Source organism: Podarcis raffonei, chromosome 1, assembly GCF_027172205.1.
Source record: "Podarcis raffonei isolate rPodRaf1 chromosome 1, rPodRaf1.pri, whole genome shotgun sequence".
Classification (NCBI taxonomy): domain Eukaryota; kingdom Metazoa; phylum Chordata; class Lepidosauria; order Squamata; family Lacertidae; genus Podarcis; species Podarcis raffonei.
The window spans coordinates 116,328,238-116,346,565 of NC_070602.1; the positions used below are offsets into that span (position 1 = coordinate 116,328,238).

Sequence of the window (18,328 nt, forward strand, 5' to 3'; positions counted from 1 at the left end):
TAAATATAAAAATATAATTTTATTGAGTAGAATGTATCAAGCAGTAGTATCAATACATAGTAGTAGGGATCTCTAACTTGTGCACTGAAACAGCTTCCAGCTTGTACTTGTTTTGAACAAAAGGGTAAGGAGGTTTTGAAGGTTGTTTTAATACCTTAAAAGGGTGGAGAGTATATTGGGCCAAGATGATTCACCCCAAAACTTGAGAAAAATTTTGCTAGGTGAAAAGTATGTTTTCCTTTGCTGTTTCTGATCTCTGAATATAGGGGTATCAAGAGTCAACTAATCCATTTCTGTCAAGATAATAACATTCTTACCAGACCTCTAAAATAGTGTTTTAATCATGAGCCTGAAATGATATTTGCTTCCCAGTAATGATGGAAAACACCAGTGATGTCCATGTTATAATCTGTTTGGATCATCACAGTCATTTCAAAAGCCTTCAACAGCAGCATTTCTGAACTATGTTATATGTTTGCATAGGCCCTTGGGTTCTTTTGATTTGTTCTTCAACGTATGTTTGTCACATCAACCCAGCTTCAGTAAATGGAATAGCACGCAAACACATGGCAACCCTGTTGAATAACTGTTTATCACTGACACCTCAGGAAGTGGCTATTTCAAGAAAACTTCCACTTGTTGCTTGTTTGGAAACACCTCCCTTATTCTGGCTAATATTGTTCCATCAATAAAGCCTGTAAGGAACCTGAGAGTATTTTAGAAAGCCCTCTAATATTATTGGGTCATTCAACCAAATGCACCATAATGAATATGCTTGAAAAACATTTGCGGAACCTCTGGAATTGCTGTCATCTGGAGTTAATCACTTGGTGATATATAGACAATACTGCCGTGACTTGGGGTTCCTTGCGCCTTAAATACACATACATTTTTATTATGAAGGGCATCACATCGGGTTCTTGACACAGAGTCAGTGGTGATGGACTACAACAATTTTGTTGCATCGCTCAGCACAAGTCACTACCATTTTGTCTTCTTTTTTGTACAGCTTGCCGCAGCTTCCTTCTAGATGCAAAGGCAGCCTTGCGTATTTTGTGAAAATACATTACCTTCCGGACTACTATCCCAATCCACGTTCTCATACAAATTCTGTATTTATACAGTGTGCTCCAGTGCTTGACTCTTCATTCATTTTATTCCACAAGTCTATGTGAAAGGCACTTCTGGTATCCTTATACTCTTCACCAACTAATATACACAGGCCATGCATCAAGTCTTCCCGTCTCCTTCTTCTGGCTGAGCCCCTGGAACTACTTTCAGTACTAGGGTTGGCATTGTTTGGCTGCTATGGATTTGCATACACTACACATGCCACTGTAAAAAAAAAGTAAAAAAGTAAAAAATTACAAACGTTTCAAATAAAATATATTCACAATAACCCATAAAAGCTTTTTTTAAAAATATGTTGGGGGATCTAGCAGTGCCAACTTATGTTTAATGTCAAACAATACGGGTTCCTTTATCATAAATACTTCTACTTAAGGCATCAAAAACACCTTACTGGGCCTTTGATAAGGGAAAATGTGGTAATGTCTGCTATCTTACATTTTCCACCTAGCTAATTTTCCTTATTTTTTTTTCCGGGGGGAAGGGCGTTTCAGCCTTGCTGATGAATTTTCCACTCTAAGTACTAGGTTTCAGACCTTTGTCCCATATAACTGGTGGCATGGCTTTACTATTCAGCTTTCATTATACCTAACATACTACCAAACCATTCCCATTTAAAAAAACCCAAATTCTTTTGTTATTCTGCCACAATTGACATAAACACACAATCTTTATATAGATTTACAAATACTACCAAAGCAGTTATTTTTATTTCATTTATTAAATCTGTATACCTGCCTTCATCTCAGGACGGTTCGTAACATAAAAATACAAAATACATAATAAAAACAAGAACCTTAAAAACATAAACCAATGAATTCCCCCCCCTCCCCAAACACATTTAGAAGGGCATTGGGTATTAATCAGCCAGGCTGAAGAGGAAAGTTTTAGCCTGGCACCTAAAGGTGTATAATAAAGGCACTAGCAGAATTTCCCTGGGGAGAGCATTCTATAAATGGGGAGCCACCAACTTGGATGGCTTTAAAAGAGGATTAGACAAATTCATGGAGGATAACGCTCATCATTGGCTAGTAGTCACAATAGCTGTGTTCCACTTCTGAATACTCATTGCCTTTAGTCACAAGTGGGCAGAGTGCTGCTGTGTTCATGCCCTGCTTGCATGCTTTCCACATGCATCTGGTTTGCCACTGTGAAAAGAGGATGCTGGACTAAATGAGCCATGGGCCTGATGTAGCAGGCTCTTTTCATGTAAACCACAACGAAACTTTACAGGGATGGCTGTAAAAATACATATGAAACAGATACCATGAATTGCCAGTGACATCTATCACTGTACTGAAAGCTGCTCTCAAATGGCTCCATATTATTCTGTACCACAGCACAGGTTAGGCCTAGGGTTCAGTTAGTTAAATAAAAATTGAATTCCGCTTTCATGTCATTGTTGGACCTTTTCTCTGATCTGGAGTTTCATTTGTTCTTTGGTGTTTGTTTGATATCTGCAAATGACTGTGGTTCTCAACATTATACATGTATAGTGTATCACTATAAGCAACCTTTGAAAACTGTTGCTCCTGTGTTGAAAGAGTATGCATGCACAAGACATGCAGAGTCTCAACCCCATTTGAAAAGCCCTACTCATCAAATCCTGAAAATGTATTCAAAACACAAGTTTGACAGCTTCATCTATGTGGTGTGTAACACAATACCATTGCACAGTAGCGTAGACAGATAAACTTTAACAGGATAGATGAAAGGCAATAATTAAAAAAATTAAAGCCATTTTCCATTTAATCAGATATTTTGAGCATGTGTATGTATATATATATGAATATGTCTCTTTGTACGTATTATGTTTTCAGGGGGACGCATAATATAATGTAATAATATATAATATAGTAATATAATATAATATTTCTTAAGGAAATCAGCCCTGAGTGCTCACTGGAAAGACAGATCCTGAAGCTGAGGCTCCAATATTTTGGCCACCTCATGAGAAGAGAAGACTTCCTGGAAAAGACCCTGATGTTGCAAAAGATTGAGGGCACAAGGAGAAGGGGACGAGATGGTTGGACAGTGTTCTCGAAGCTACCAACATGAGTTTGACCAAACTGTGGGAGGCAGTGGAAGACAGGAGTGCCTGGCGTGCTCTGGCTCATGGGGTCACGAAGAGTTGGACATGACTAAACAACTAAACACCACCCTCCCCACACACAGAGAGAGAGAGAGTTACATACTGCTCTGGATATGTAACTTTCGGGTTGCGAACGTGGCAAACCCGGAAGTGTATACTTCTGGGTTTCATCACGCGCGCATGCGCAGAAGCGCTCTATCATGCCGCATGTGTGCGCAGAAGCGGCGCCTCCAGTTATAGACTTTTCAGGTTAAGTACGGACCCCCAGAACAAATTTAATTCGTATCCAGAGGGTCCACTGTATGTGTGTGTGTGTGTGTGTGTGTGTGTGTGTATGTATGTATATATATATATATAGTGTCCCCTAGAAAACATAATAAAAAAGAGACACATTGAAATCTACTCTCACTCTTCATTAAAACTGAATCCATGACCTTTTATCAAACTTGAAGTTCTATCTAAAAGAACAAACTGGGGCAAACATGACACTGTTTGCTTACAGTTATTTATATATTCCAGGGACAATATTTTTCTTGGCAGTTTCAAAGATTGCAAAAACATCCATTAACCGTTACGGTTTGTGAACATGCTATCTGAAGGACCATCTTCTCCCACACAACCTTTCCCACACATTGAGAACTATCAATGGAAGCCCTCTTCCGTCTCCTGAAAATACATCTGGTTGGGATAAGAGAAAAGGCCTTTCTCGCTACTGCGGCCTGAACTGATCCCTCCCAAGGCCGGCCTTGCTTCTTCCCTAATGGCAGTTCGCCATATTACCAAGACAACCCTTTTTAGGAAAGATTTTCAGTGTTTTGAATTGGTTGCAAGCTTTTGATTTCTGTATTCCCTCTGCTGAGAGTAGTTACTACACCTAACCTCTGAAGCTGTGTGTGTCCACGGTTCCCTTTCACTGATGAACTGGGGTTCAGTGAACAGTGCCCAAGAGCTACTTTCACATTAGCTGCCCAAAATGTCTCATAAATCAGTATTAATTTTCATGTTTACATTATTATTAAGTCAGGATCATGGGTTAATGCAATATGTTCAGGGGTACAAAAAACCTCACATTATTCATTTACATGGTTTCCTGTTGGCTTGAGGCAGAAAGTGTCTAGGCCACAGAGCACTGCAGCCAATGAGTCGCTAGGAGCACTAAGGGGGGAGGGGGCGGAGGCTGAGCTGATAGGCAAGGTGGAGGTAGTTGTGGTGATGGTGCTGTCAAGCCAGATCTCCCTCTTCTGCTGCAAGCCTCCTTTCAGCTTTCTTGCGCCCACAACCAAAATAAGGGGGAAACTCGCTTGTGCTTTAAAATGAAAATATGCAATATTTTAAATATGGATGAATTCATGACTATTCCCTTGCCTTAACTGAAAGTAATCCAAAACTGAAATAGAAAAATGATTCTGCTTTGATCAGTTTTATAACTGCATACCATCTGATAGCATGAACACCATCCATTCTTGGCCAGCCACAAATAGACATAGAAAAGGAGGAAGTCTCATGTATATCGGTCTATTGTACCTGCACTTAGAACATAATGACCAAATCCTGGCAATTTCAACGCCTGATGAACAGACTGTATTTCATAACATATAGCATCCAACTTATTCCCATCATGTGCTGTGTCGGTTATTATGCTCACTAAATGCTTTTCACTAAGATGTCAAAAAGTCCTGAACTAACCAGATTGTATGCTGAAGTCCCCCACCCCAAAGTAAAACAGCTGCTGGAATCCTTTGAGTACGCTTACTAGAAAGTAAGCACCACTTAACAGTATCAGTTAATTCTTAGCAAACATGGACAGTATCAGAACGCATGTCTTCAAGAGTTCAACACTGCCTTCAAGCCAACCTCAAACTCAACAAGGGATCTATGCAAAAATATATAAAACAATCCCTATGCTATTTATAGTTGAAGTGCATTTTGGTGTGACACATATCAATAACAAAAATCCAATACACATCTAAAAAAACCATCCATGCAATTTTGACAAATTTATACAGATCCTAATTCAAGAAATGCTTGAGGATTAGTGCCTGATCCATTAGAATTAAATCAACGGATATTTCTCCATTGATCTCAGTGGGAGATGGAATTGCTTTCTTCGGGAACAATTCAGAACCATTATAATCACAGTTGCAGGTAGGTAGCTGTGCTGTGTTGGTCTGCCGTAGTCGAAACAAAATAAAAACAAAGGTGTGCATGCACACAAAAGCTCATACCAATAACAAACTTAGTTGGTCTCTAAGGTGTTACTGGAAGGAATTTCACTATAATCACGGCAGTTTTGCCACTGAGAAATGTGGATTACTGTTTTTGTGCTTTAAGCAGTTGTTTTTTTTAATGTTGCTCTTTGAACTCACATTAAACAATGTAAAAGCTGATTATTTAAAAGCACAGAGAGAATAGAGATGCTCAACTGTTTATAATTTTAAAACTCAAGTGTTTTACTAAGCTCATCATTCGCCAAGACGAAGCCCCATTCATATTCAGAACTCTCTTAACCAGAGACTAAATACTGGAAATCAATGTCCTTTTAGCTCGTGGGAACCAAGGCCTGCAATATTTTAAAAAAAGAAACCCGCTTCTGGAAAAAAAGTTAACAGATGAAATTAACACGTAGGCACAAGGCCCGGGTCTGGCACTTCAGGGCCTTCAAAACATTCGCAAGCGAGGCCTGATTGGCCCGCAGCGCGCCGACATTTTAACTGGAGAATTATTATTATTATTTTTGGGAGGGGGTGGTTTTGTTTTCGGTCCATAAGCGCAGCCTCCAACTTTCCCTCCTCCTCCCTAGAGCCGCTGTCACAAAACGCTGAGTGGCAGCCGGAACGAGGGAGAATTCAAACCCCGCCGAGTCTCCCACGGAAATCGAGCAGGGCCCGAGGAGAGAACCGCTCTGAGGGGAGCAGGCCTCAAGCGCTTTACAAAGCGAAGCTCTGTCATGAGGGAAAAGGCCAACAGCCCTGACGCGGCTGCCTCAGGGCCTCCCTTCCAACCGCCGGTTTAGGCGGCCGCCGCGGCCTTGCTCTCCCCCCCCCCCACCTCAGCCCGAGCCCACCCGAGCAAGGCCTCGCTCATTGTCTCTCACACAAACCCTAGCAAACAGGAAGCCACCTCGGCAAGGGAGGGGGGAGGAGGGGAGCGGGGGCCGCTCCCGCAAGCGGGCTGAGCGACAGGAGGCGAGGGCCAGTGAGAGCGCGGGCCGCGCGGCGCCGCAGCCAATGAGCTGCCTGGAACGCCGCGAGAGCAAAGTGGAGTGGGGGAGGCGGGAGTTCCGGGCCAGCTCTCAGGGCGGGCGGGCGCGCGCGCGCAAGGCGGCGGTAGTAGTGGTGGTGCTGGCGGTGTCGGCCGGGCCCCCTCTTCCCTTTTGCTCCAAGCTCCACCTTTCGGCTTCCTCGCACCGTCAATCAAAACAAGTGGGGGGGGGGGGTACCCCGGAGTGGGAGCCAGGCCGCCGCCTCCTCCTCCTCCACCACCACCAGCAGAACCACCTCCGCCGCCGCTTCAACCCCGCGCGCACAATAAGCATGTCCCCGGCGGTGGCGACAGCAGCAGCAGCAGCGGCGGCGGCTGCCTAGCCGTAGCAGCGGCAGCGGCCGCCAGCGGGGCCTGCGCGCCAGAGACCAGCGGGGTTCAAGCCAGCGCTTTTCCTTCCTTCCTCCCTTCCCTCCTCGCCTGCCAAGTCGCTCGCTCGTCCTCCCGCCATGACCGGTACGTACGGGGCCTTGTTGTTGGGGAACCGCCGCCGCCGCCGCCTCGGTTGCTGCTCGTCCTCCGCCGCCGCCGCCGCCGCGCGTGTCTGCCTGCGAGTGTGGCTGGAGCGGCACTGGCTGAGCAGGAGGAGCAGAGCCAGGGGGAGGAGGGAGAAAAGAGGGGCAGGGGCAGCAGGGACGGCGGCAGCGGCGCGGAGGGAGGGAGGGAGGAGGAGGAGGAGGAGGAAACAGAGGGAGGGGAGCGGAGGGAAAGCAGGGCGGGCTCGCCTTGCGCGGGAGGGAGCGAGCCAGCGAGCGAGCAAGCGCCGGGGTGATGGGGAAGGGAGGGGGCGAGCGCGCCCGCCAGTGACTCTCCTCCCCTCCCCCCTCCGACCGATCCTTTCCGCCTCCCCCCCCACCGCCCAACTTCTCCTTCCAACCCCCCCGCACCACCAAACAACCCGGCCTATCTTTTTTCTTTCTAACCCCCCCCTTCTCCAACTACTCCCCCCCCCCGTTATGCGCGCAGCTCCGGAGAAGCCCGTGAAACAAGAGGAAATGGCTGCCTTGGACGTGGACAGCAGCGGCGGCGGCGGCAGCAACAGCGGCGGCGGCCCCCACGGCGAATATCTGCAGCACGGGAACGGGGGCTCTGCAGCGGCTTCGGCCGACGCCTCGGACGAGTCGGGCACCCCGCAGGTGAGAGGCGGGAGGGCGGGTGAAGCAGCAGGCTTCGGGCCCGGAGCCCTTCTTTCCCCCTCCTCCCCACCCCCCGGCGGTGACACGTCGCGAGCGCGGGGTTTCGGTGGCTGCGGCGGCGGCGCCGCTGCTGCGCGGGCGGAGGGAAGGGGACCGACGGAGACGCGCCCCGCGCTAACCCACCTCTCCCGCCGCCTGTCTCCCGCATTCCCCCCCCTCACCCCACCCCAGGACACCCAGCCGTCGCCGCTGGCGCTCTTGGCGGCTACCTGCAGCAAGATCGGGCCGCCGTCGCCGGAGGACGACGACGACGACGCTTCTCCGCCTGCCGGAGCGGTAAGTGCCCGCCCCGCCGCGCTCGCACGGCCTGCCGGAGAAGGGGGGGGGAGAGAGAGAGAGGCAGAGACGCCGCAGACCGCCCGCCCGCCCGGGGGGAGGGACGCGGAGAGACACCGCAGAGCACTGCCCGCCCGCCCGGGGGAGGGACGATCGCAAGGCCGACCTGCCGGGGAGAGGGGGTCCCCGAGCTCCCCTGCCTCTCCGGGAGGAGCCGGGCGGGCGGGCGGGCTCCCTGGGGTGGGTGGGGGGAGAGAGGAGGAGGAAGAGGAGGAGGCGGCACCGGGACATCCCCTCGAGCCTCTCAATGCCGCGGCGCCTCTCCTTGCATCTTCAAACGGGGCTTGACGGGGCGGCGGCGCAGGTTTGGGGAGGTGGGGGGGGGGAGGCAGGCAGAGAGGCGGGAAGCTTTGGTTTCTCCCGCTCACCCCTCCTTCTCCTCCTCCTCCCCACCCCAAGGCAAAGGGAGGTCTAGCTGGGCTTTCCACCCCCCCCCCACCCCACCTTTCAAAAAAGTGAACCATCATCCACCCCACCCCCTTTCCTGCTCCTGAATGTCAGCTGTCACCCCGGAACCCCGCAGCAGCAGCAGCACAAAATGTAGGCTGGGTTGAAGGAGAGGAGGAAGCCAGAAGACACTTTAAGGGCAAAATGGCTGGTTGGAGGGAAGGGGGGGAAAGGAGAAAAGAAAAGGCAGCCTGTACTCCCTAGCGGAAGCGAGCTATTTTGAACGCTGTTTCTGGGCGCAGTTAACAGTGCACTGCAGATCAGTTTTGTGTGTGTGTGTGTGTGTGTGTGTGTGTAGAAAAGGGAAGTTTTGACACTCAAACCACCACAACTCTGCTTTCTTTCCTTGTGTGTTATCTGCCCGGTAAATATCCTGACTAGTTTTTAGAGGAGCCTGGTAGGAATAGGATGTGACGGAAAACAACATGTCAGTGCTTTGCTGTTAAAAAGGAGCAGGTTTGAAGTGTGTGTGGGGGGGGGTTAATTGAAATGCACGTTTTAAGCGGTGGGATGATTTGGCATTTTATGTTAACCATTCAGATTTGATTCCATGGGTTTGCCAGAAATGGGTACTCTCTTTAATTTTCGAACCCGTCTGTATGTGGGTGATATAGGGAACTGTATGTTCAATGCCGAATGAAAATCTTCACCTTTTCTGTGGCTTCCTGGTTGTTCTCTAGATAGTGTTTATGGTGTGAATAGGAGATGAGTATTGCGGTGGAGAGGAATGGAGGGATTAGGTAGCTGTATGTGGATAGCATGGGAGAAGCTTCATTGACTGTTTGAATTCAGTCCTTTGCATACATGTGCATAAGTCCCTTTGAATTCAACAAGACTATTTAGTAAATACTCGCAGTCATACACTGTTCCAGTGTCATCTTAGATAACTTGAACCAGGTTATTTGACATTTGATGGTCCCTTCTTAATTTTAATGTATACGTCTGTGGGCCCTTTGAGTGCTTATGAGCCCTGTCAATTTCAGTGGCATTTAAAAGCCATGTGAGTGGATTAAGGAATGTAGCCTCACACAGCAGAACGAAAAGTATTTATTATCTTCATTGCACACCAGGAAGCTAAGATGTAGTTGAAGCTAATCACTTGTCCACAGCCTCAGTGAGTTAGTGTCAGAGCCTGGAATAGAGCCAGATTTTAACTTGCTCATCTGTGTCCTTCCAAATGTGTGACGCAAAGGAAAAATAATGCAGCAATGTAGTCTCTGGTTCTCAGAGAGCCTGAAGCAAGCTTTTCACATTGGTGAGATTCTCCATCCTACAATAAATTTATTAAAATAGGATCTAAAATGGCACTCAGGTAATGTTAAAACACTTATTTTGATGAGTGGGATGAGATTTTAAAAGGTAATTGGGAATTGGCTACAGGAAATGTGGGCAGGGAAGAAGCAGGCATGTGAGATGGAGACAGAAAAAAAGGAGAGTGAAAAAGAGCACAAATGAAAAAGACCTTTCCACAAAATGTTATGGTTCCCTGCAAATACTTATATGTTTGGATAAATGGTTTAAATCAGTGGTGGGCGTCCTTTTTATGTTGAGGGCCACATTCCCTTGCTGGTAATTGGTTTGGTACCTTTTATTGACAGTATCTCATAGCCAAAGCCAAAAATGGGTAAGGAATACCTCTTTTTACTCAATAGCTCCTCTCCGAATGGTAGTTTGGCACCAGTAGGAGCTTTTTTCTTAGCCTAATTTCCATCTGGGGGTAGGCAGGGCCAAAGAAGAGAGGCCTCAGATCCAGACTAGAATTATGGTTCCCACCCCTTTTTCTAACCATTTCTCTCAGTGTGCCATTCTCCAACTATAGCTAATCCAGGATGTAGCTGATCACACATGGCGCTCTCTTGTGCTTTTCATAATACTAGTAATTCTGAGGCCTCTGATAGTATTTCTACATATCAAATATATATATCAAATATATAAATAATGGCAGTAGATGAAAATAGTTGGAAAAGAGAAGCATTGGCATGAATTTTCCTGAAAGGAATCTTCTAGAGTAGATACTTCCTTAATGGCATTTAATGGAATGTTCCTTAACGAAATGAATCATTGCAAGTGCTAACTAATGAAACATTGCAAGTGCTAGCATTGAAAGTGCTAACTAAATAGCAACAAAACGATCTCATCTTTGTGTCTCATCTCTGGTATCAATGAATTCTCCTGGGAATGGGAAGGGAAATTGCAAACACATTCTTACACACAGATAAGAAAGCAAGCCACCTACCACAAATCTCTCATCCACAATGAGATGTCGCTAAAAGTAATTGTCAGCATTTATAATAATTGGGAAAAGGAACTGGGTTCCCCGCAAGCCTTTTAAGTTTAAGATTTAAATTACGCATGTCCAACTTCTTATCAAACCTTCCAATGCAGCGAGGATCAAGTCACAATATTTGCATTCCCAAATTCAGTTTACTTTAGACCTCACCCTAGTAACTTGCAAAGTTGATTTCTGGATTAGACTGCTATAGTCTAGCCATACTTCAGATATTTAACAGGAAGTTAAATTATGAGAATTGTCTTCCGGAATTTAGAATTTTGCCACAGATATAATGCTAATATTTCCTTCCCTGACTTACTGGGACATTTAATTAGGACTAATTTTGTAGAGTGTCCTTTACACTAAAGTCTAGTTCAGGTATCACAGCAGCTCGGCCATTGTGAACAGGATTTGAAATGGTGCTGCTTCCTCATGTGATCACTTCTGATTCCTAGTTCACACATCACAATAGTTGAAAACAAGTTATGATTCGATGTGAAAGGGAAATGTGTTGGTGCCTGCTACTCAAAAGTTCCCATGGTATTTCTCTCCTGGAGCTGAATATGCACCACAGTCAAAACAAGCCAAGTCTGATTTGTTGCATCATCTGAAATTGCTTTTATGGTTTGTTTTCCCAGAACCAAGGACAAACCTTTCTAGTGGTTTAGATGACATGTCAGCTTAAGACTGGCTTATCTCTGGCATGGCATTAGGAATGAGAGAGTATTGCTATTAACTGCACTTTGTTTTAAGCGGTGGTTTAATGTGGCATGCAAACAAGGCCAGTTGCTGTATCTGAATTGGTCAAACAATAGCAAATTGGAAGTTTGTGCTGAATATAGCAAGCCCAAATTATCGCCCCATTCTAAACATTATCTCCACGTAGGTCTCTCTGCCAGTTCTGCAAAAGAGTACAACCTTTTTGAACCTCCAGGATCTCTACTGATTCCCCTGGGATTGCATCACTACCATCCTTCCGAATACTGAACTTTGTGGCCCTGCGTCTAAATATTTGGCAGCAATTCACACGCATAGTGGGGGTTTCCGCATGCTTAGGGGTTCCCTTGGCTATTCACAACAATACAAGGTTGTAAATAAACCCCCCAAAACATGGTTGGCCATGCTGAGGGTGGTAACTGGGAGAACAGAAGCTATCTGAGTCTGGAACAGCATATAGCATTTCAGAAGTGGGTAGGGTTGGGGAGTATGTGCCCTATGTCGTAAACGTTCCTTCTGTGCTACATGGAGACATAGCATTGGGTAAAGAAGAAATTAGTCTTTCTCCAGAAACCAACTCACCTCCCGTGTTAAGAGGCTGGGGCTGACAGCCATCCTTGTTCCTGAGTAGTACATAACACAGGAAGAGGAGCTTTCAGAAGGTGCGTAAATAACAGAACTGATCACCAAACAGCACTGTTAGGTGTTCCTGACTGTAGTTCTACTTTTTTTTTTTTAAATGGTGAACTTAGTGGTCCCATTCCTATCAGATTGGCAGTGAAATGGCAACATCCACAAACAGTGTTCTGGCTTGTGCATATTTGCAGGACTTTCCAGATCTGCTGAACCAAATGATTTTGTACATTTAAAGGAGGGATGGAAACAAAACAGCCAGATAACCAGGGCTAAAATTGTGTTGTGGGTATCAGCTGAATTGGGGTGGGGGTGATAGGAAGGAGGGGACAGAACTGGCCTATTTGAGCTGCTAACATATAATAGTGTAACAACAACAGCAAATAAATATATATAAAAAATTAAAAAATTGTCCAGTTGCGCCTTAGAGACCAACTAAGTTTGTTCTCAGTAGTCCATGCACACGAAAGCTTATACCGAGAACTTAGTTGGTCTCTAAGGTGCTTTTGGACAGTTTTTTAATTTAAAAAAAATATATTTTGACTGCGTCAGACCAACAGGCTTCCTACCTGAATCTAGAACAAATAAATAATAATAAATGTATAGGCCGTGAATCTGACTGGGTTACCCAAGCCACTCTTGGCAACTTTCAACAAATTAAAACACAGTAAGACATCAGACATTAAAAAAACTTTAACTGGAGGAGGCAGTTGGAGACAGGGAACATGTGCCTCATGGCATGTATTTGCCATGCAGCATAGCTTTCTGCTCACCTAACCCTGAGCTTCAGCAGTCAGTGCAGTAGAAAAATTGCATTGTACTGTGGTGGTAAACTGCAGGGCTAGATGAAAGCTGAAAGGGGATTTCCAAATTCATCATCTTGGCCCCACCTTATTCCTTCTAAGAGCAAACTGGGTGCCCCAGGGCACCAAGTAGGGTACAGAAGAAGGATCCATAAAGAGACAAGGTAAGAGTTTCTACATGCTCTGGGGGGACTTCCCAAAAGAAGAAAGGTTAGTATGAGGGGAAAGGAATTGCGGTCAGGAAATGCTTGCCGTGAGGTGTGAATCTTGCAGCTTCACTTCCCCCGTCTCCTAGGATGCAATAAGCTAAAAGGATTCTCTTGTGTCGGGGTGGGTGGGTTAACTAAGACAAGGGGAAAAACAATTTCTTGGTCATAATTATCAATGTTCTAAGTTGCTTGAGGCTCTGCGGCTTGAAGTATCTGGAATGAGGGAGGAAAAAGCTCATGTGGCGAAGGGAGGGCACTTTTTGCTCGTGTTTCAAGACTTGATGAACATTGTGCCTCCTGCTCACTTGGTCCTGAGCGTCAGTAATAATGCTGTATGAGGTTTTGCACGAGAGTATTCCTACTGCCCTATAGCCTGGCAGTCTTGTGCTGTTGTACAATCGGGAGTAGGGGATTTCCCAATAATTGATTCTCGAAATGCCTTGCGGGATCCCAAATTATAGAAGATTTAATACGGATCTGCCAGCTTTTACATAGGTGCGTAGCCGTTTCTTGAAACCCGCAATAAGCTTTTTGCTGTAATTGCATAAGCTGCCCTCCTGTTTGTTTGAATAGATAATGTTCCACTGAAAATGTAAGCAAAAGCTTGAGCGATGGTAGCAATAATAACATCAGCGAAGTTGATAACATCAGTACTTGTTGATGTTAGGGGGAAAGACAATATTTTTATGAACTGGAAATATTATAAGTGTACTGGTGTAGCATTTGTATACCATAACTATAAGAGTAACTAATGTGTTTATATAAATAGCTCCCTGTGCTTGTAATTGGAAGAACACTTAACCAGGAAGTTAAGTTCTGTTTAACTTGGTGGGATTTACTTCTAATTAAATATATTCAGTATTGAGGTTAAATCTAATGATGTTTACAGCGCACTGTAATAATGCAATACTTTGTACACATCCCAATTATATAGTGGCAATATGTAGGCATTTTAATTACGTATTGTCATAAGGAGCTGTAGGTAACTTAAATCTGACTGCTGGTATCTCTGGTAGACTTAAGAATCAGAAATCTGAGTACAGGCAACAACCTATTTACACGTGATCATGCGCGTACAGCACTGAACCTGGAATTGACCTGAAAATATCACTAAAACGTCCCTAAAGGGGCGGAAAGGAACACTTTATGCAGGCCCTGCCGACGCATGCTGGGGTCCAGAACGTAACCCCTGTGCAAAATGAGGGTTGCTTGTAGTGTAAACATAACCCCAAGTAGGTACTGTGTAAATGTAGTGAGTGCTTTTCATCTCATGAAACACCAATGGTTGAATTAATCCTTGAAAAAAATGGGGAGGGGAATCTATGAGTTTTTAAATATTCTTAATACAGCTGAAATTCTCGAATTTGGTTTGAAAATAGTTATTCATGCCTTGGTGGTTAGTCTGAAATAGATTAAAGTTGTTTAACACCATAGAAACAATTTGTTTAGAAGCTGTTTAAACTATAAAATATCTGGAAATAAGTTTTCAAAACTTAATTTCCAAAAAGAATGGCTTCTCACTTTTCTTTTTGAAGTTATTTTTTCTTAGCGCTCCACCACTTAAAAAGATGCACAAACAAAGTCCAGTTGCACTCCAAATTAACTGAGCTTAACATAAATTACTTTTACTGGCCTGGTTCAGATGTTTGCCTGAACATGCTATGGTGACTCCCAGATTCACACACGCCTCTGTCTTCCTTCACATGAGAAGAGGAGAAGAATGAAAGCTTTCAGATTCACCTTTGACCACAGCAGGTTCTGATCTTTGAGGACTAGTTAGTTGAAAGAAAACCAGGTTGTCAAGGCGTGGATTCATCCTAGTTTGTTTAACTGTAGTTGGAACGAAGGACAATTCCTTGTGTTCAGAAGTGGCAGCAAAATGCATTGCTGTAGATACCTGTCCCTGACCGACGGGTTCTTTCCCGCTGTTTATACTTTGACTTTTGGAAAACAATTCATTAGAATGTTGAGATTGGTAAGCAGGCCTAGGCAAACTTGGCCCTCCAGATGTTTTGAGACTACAATTCCCATCATCCCTGACCACTAGTCCTGTTAGCTAGGGATGATGGGAGTTGTAGTCCCAAAACATCTGGAGGGCCTAGTTTGCCTATGCCTGGGTAAGAGGCATGTGGCCAGATCCTTCGTGACAGGAAGTCCTTGGGACTTGTGTCTCACCTGTGTGAAAACTGATTCCTTGTTTATTCATCTGCTGAAAAATATTGAGACATTTCAGACTCTTAAGATACAGTGGGTTGGTCGCCATATCCGATGTTTGATGTGGCATTGAAGACACTTGAGAAGATCCAAGGAGTCTTGGAAGATGTGTGACCAGCTGGAGTGTTCTGGTATCACAGCACTCTACAGCTTTGCTTTTTTCTGCTTAGCTATGATGAAACCATTGCATTATGGCTGCTGCTCAGTGCAAGGAAGTGCCATTCTGCTCCTTGGAGCACAGGGTGTCCCTGGGATGTTTGAAATCTTGCAAGGAGCACGAGAGAGAGAGAGAGAGAGCAGATTCACTGCTCAAGCACATGTTCTTTTCTTGACTTTTGTTGTCAGTGCATGAAGTATTAAAAAAGGACATCCTAATAATGTGCAGGAAGGGGCCCGTATAAAGGAAAGGCCCGCCTTCTGACTGGGGGCTGAGAAAGAGAATTATACTGAATTTAAAGAAATAAGTATGTGGCAGATGGCTAAGACCAGAAATGGTTTGTTATTATTTCCAGTCTTGTCCATTGCCAATCCTTTTTGGAAAATGATCTGAAATGGATCGTTTGTAATGTGAACTTTAATAGTGGAGACTTGGACCTTTGAAAATTTAGCGTCGTCTGTTTTCTGCGACATCCTTTTAAACAATTCTATCTCACCTATTTCTCCAGTAAAAACAGAATGAAACCTAACCTTCCTTCCATATTAACTGAAATTAATGTTAACAATGTGCAAACTAATTTAAGGAATCTTAACAGCACAAAAATAACTGAGCCATCAAAAAGTTCACAATTCACCAGAGGCCTTAAAAAAATGTCAGGTCTTCATTCTCCTTTTGAAGCAGTGCTGCAATAGAGCCTGATGGACCTCACTCTGTAAGGCTTTAGGGAAGAAGAAGAAGAGGAGGAGGAGGAGTTTGGATTTGATATCCCGCCTTTCACTCCCTTTAAGGAGTCTCAAAGCAGCTAACATTCTCCTTTCCCTTCCTCCCCCACAACAAACACTCTGTGAGGTAAGTGGGGCTGAGAGACTTCAAAGAAGTGTGACTGGCCCAAGGTCACCCAGCAGCTGCATGTGGAGGAGCGGAGACACGAACCCGGTTCCCCAGGTTACGAGACTACCACTCTTAACCACTACACCATACTGGCCGCAACTGAAAAAAAAACCCCCGTCCTTCGAAGCACTTCAGTGGTTGAGCTGCAGCTGCTGCTGCTTCTGAATCTTCTCTCAGAGTACTTTGCATTCTAATGAATACAGCAGCTATTTATTAGGATGCTGCAGCAATGTAACTAAGCTTTAGATCTATTGTGCTAAACTTGTTTGTTTTTTCCTTCGCTATTACTTTGCCTAAACTTTTTTTGATTTTGCAATCAAACAGTTTGATTGTATTATCTCAAACCTCCTTAACTTCTAAAGCGCGCATTGGGAAGACAAGAAAAGCGGCTAAGATGATTTAAGAGATCTGATCAGCTAGGATCCAAGTCAGGACAACATTCCACAATGCCGCGGGGATACTTGGAAAAGTGTTATGTTGTAGTCTCACTGCTGCTGTTTAAGTAGAGAATGTTAAGTATCTTTCAAGCCGAAATGATAGCACGTGGTAAATGCTTTCTGTCTGCCACGAATTAATTTAGTACTCCTTTTCCATAATCTCCAAAATGAATTATTACCACCTTCTAGTGCTGATCAGCACATGTTCTTCATGAAACATTGGGCAGAGCAATCCTGGTGAGTGGTGTGGTTGGGTGGAAGGGAAGAGTCTGTGACAGAAAAACTGCCACTTCCTAAGCCTTGCTGGGCTTGGGCCAGCCAGGGCACAGAAGGCGCCACATTTTGCTTTCTAAAAATAGAACTACATTTCATCCAGAAATGTATATAGTAAATTGTAAACGTATACAGTCGTACCTCGGAAGTCGAACGCCTTGGCTGGAAGTGAGTGTTCCGGTTTGCAAACTTTCTTTGGAACCTGAACGTCTGACAGGGGTTCTGATTGGCTGCAGGAGTTTCCTGCAGCCAATCGGAAGCTGCACCTTGGTTTCCGAACATTTTGGAAGTCAAATGGATTCCGTTCGACTTTCAAGGTCCGACTGTATAGTAAATGGTATATAGGTTTTCTTCTCTAATCGACCTGTTGGAAATGGGCAGGCCTCTTCCCCAGCTCCCTAACTGCAGTCACAGTACAACTGGCAGAGGAACAATGGCAGCTGAGCTTTCTGCCACTGCGACAAGGAGGACAAGGCCCCTCAACCACTCTGCCACACAGGATAGAATTGCTCCTGTAAAGCATCTAGGAATTAGCAGCTGTTAACAATGTAAAAATAAGGTTATATATCAAAATTTCAACACTTACTCATTGTTTCTTAGTCGAGTATATTATAAAAGGCCTTTCCCTATTTGGATCAATTATATTTATTAGTTCTTTTTGTGTAGCCCTTGACTCTAAGGGCTCTGTAGAGGGGCATCCAGCTCAGTTCAAAGAGGTGTGGCTGGAGGACAGAAAAGGGGAAATACTGTATACATGCAAAATATGCTGTTGACCATGGGAACTGAATTCTCTCTGTGTGTATGTATGTATATTTGTGTAACTGTCATAGCAGCCAACCTAAAATTCATACATGACACATTTACTGGAGTACGGCGGGGACTTTAATTGTTAGAATGGTTTTTTATCAAAGATCAGCATAACGAATTAGCATTGAAAGATCCGGTGTCGAAAAGATAAAATACTTGACGTGTGTTTCTTGATGTTTTTCAACCGTTGATTGTCTGGCGATTAACCTTCAGTGTACTAGACTGATGTCTAGTATGTCTAGTATGTCAAAATGGTAGGTAAAGGCCACAATGCAGCACAGAGCTGTGTGTGTTCAGGCCTGTTGAGGTAAATTAGTTCTAAGTGCATTTAAGTCCAGGTTGCATGGAAGTTGTAAATCGCATGTATATTTGCAATGTATTGATTTACAGTTTGTATGTAATCTAACATGTAAAATCTACATGTCTTGATTTTCTGTTCTTTTTGCTTCTCTTCA

General features: G+C 44.6%; 1 protein-coding gene and 1 long non-coding RNA gene across 4 annotated transcripts in view; one reads left to right on the forward strand and one right to left on the reverse strand.

The window, feature by feature from the left end:
- On the reverse strand, window positions 1-7,412 carry LOC128398341 (uncharacterized). The gene is made up of 2 exons (XR_008327094.1): window positions 6,946-7,412; window positions 1-1,335 (listed from the first exon to the last, which is right to left on the reverse strand). It is a non-coding gene; the product is annotated as an uncharacterized LOC128398341 (long non-coding RNA).
- SP3 (Sp3 transcription factor) overlaps window positions 6,519-18,328 on the forward strand; it is a 25,851-nt gene continuing 14,041 nt past the window's right edge. The window contains exons 1-3 of one of the 3 annotated variants that reach the window (XM_053359320.1): window positions 6,519-6,937; window positions 7,448-7,617; window positions 7,849-7,953. In XM_053359320.1, coding sequence (XP_053215295.1) covers window positions 6,931-6,937; window positions 7,448-7,617; window positions 7,849-7,953 — 282 coding nt within the window. In that variant the 5' untranslated portion in view covers window positions 6,519-6,930. Of the gene's footprint in view, window positions 6,938-7,437; window positions 7,618-7,848; window positions 7,954-18,328 lie in introns of those variants that run through there. The other 2 variants (XM_053359329.1, XM_053359310.1) reach the window with 2 other exon arrangements.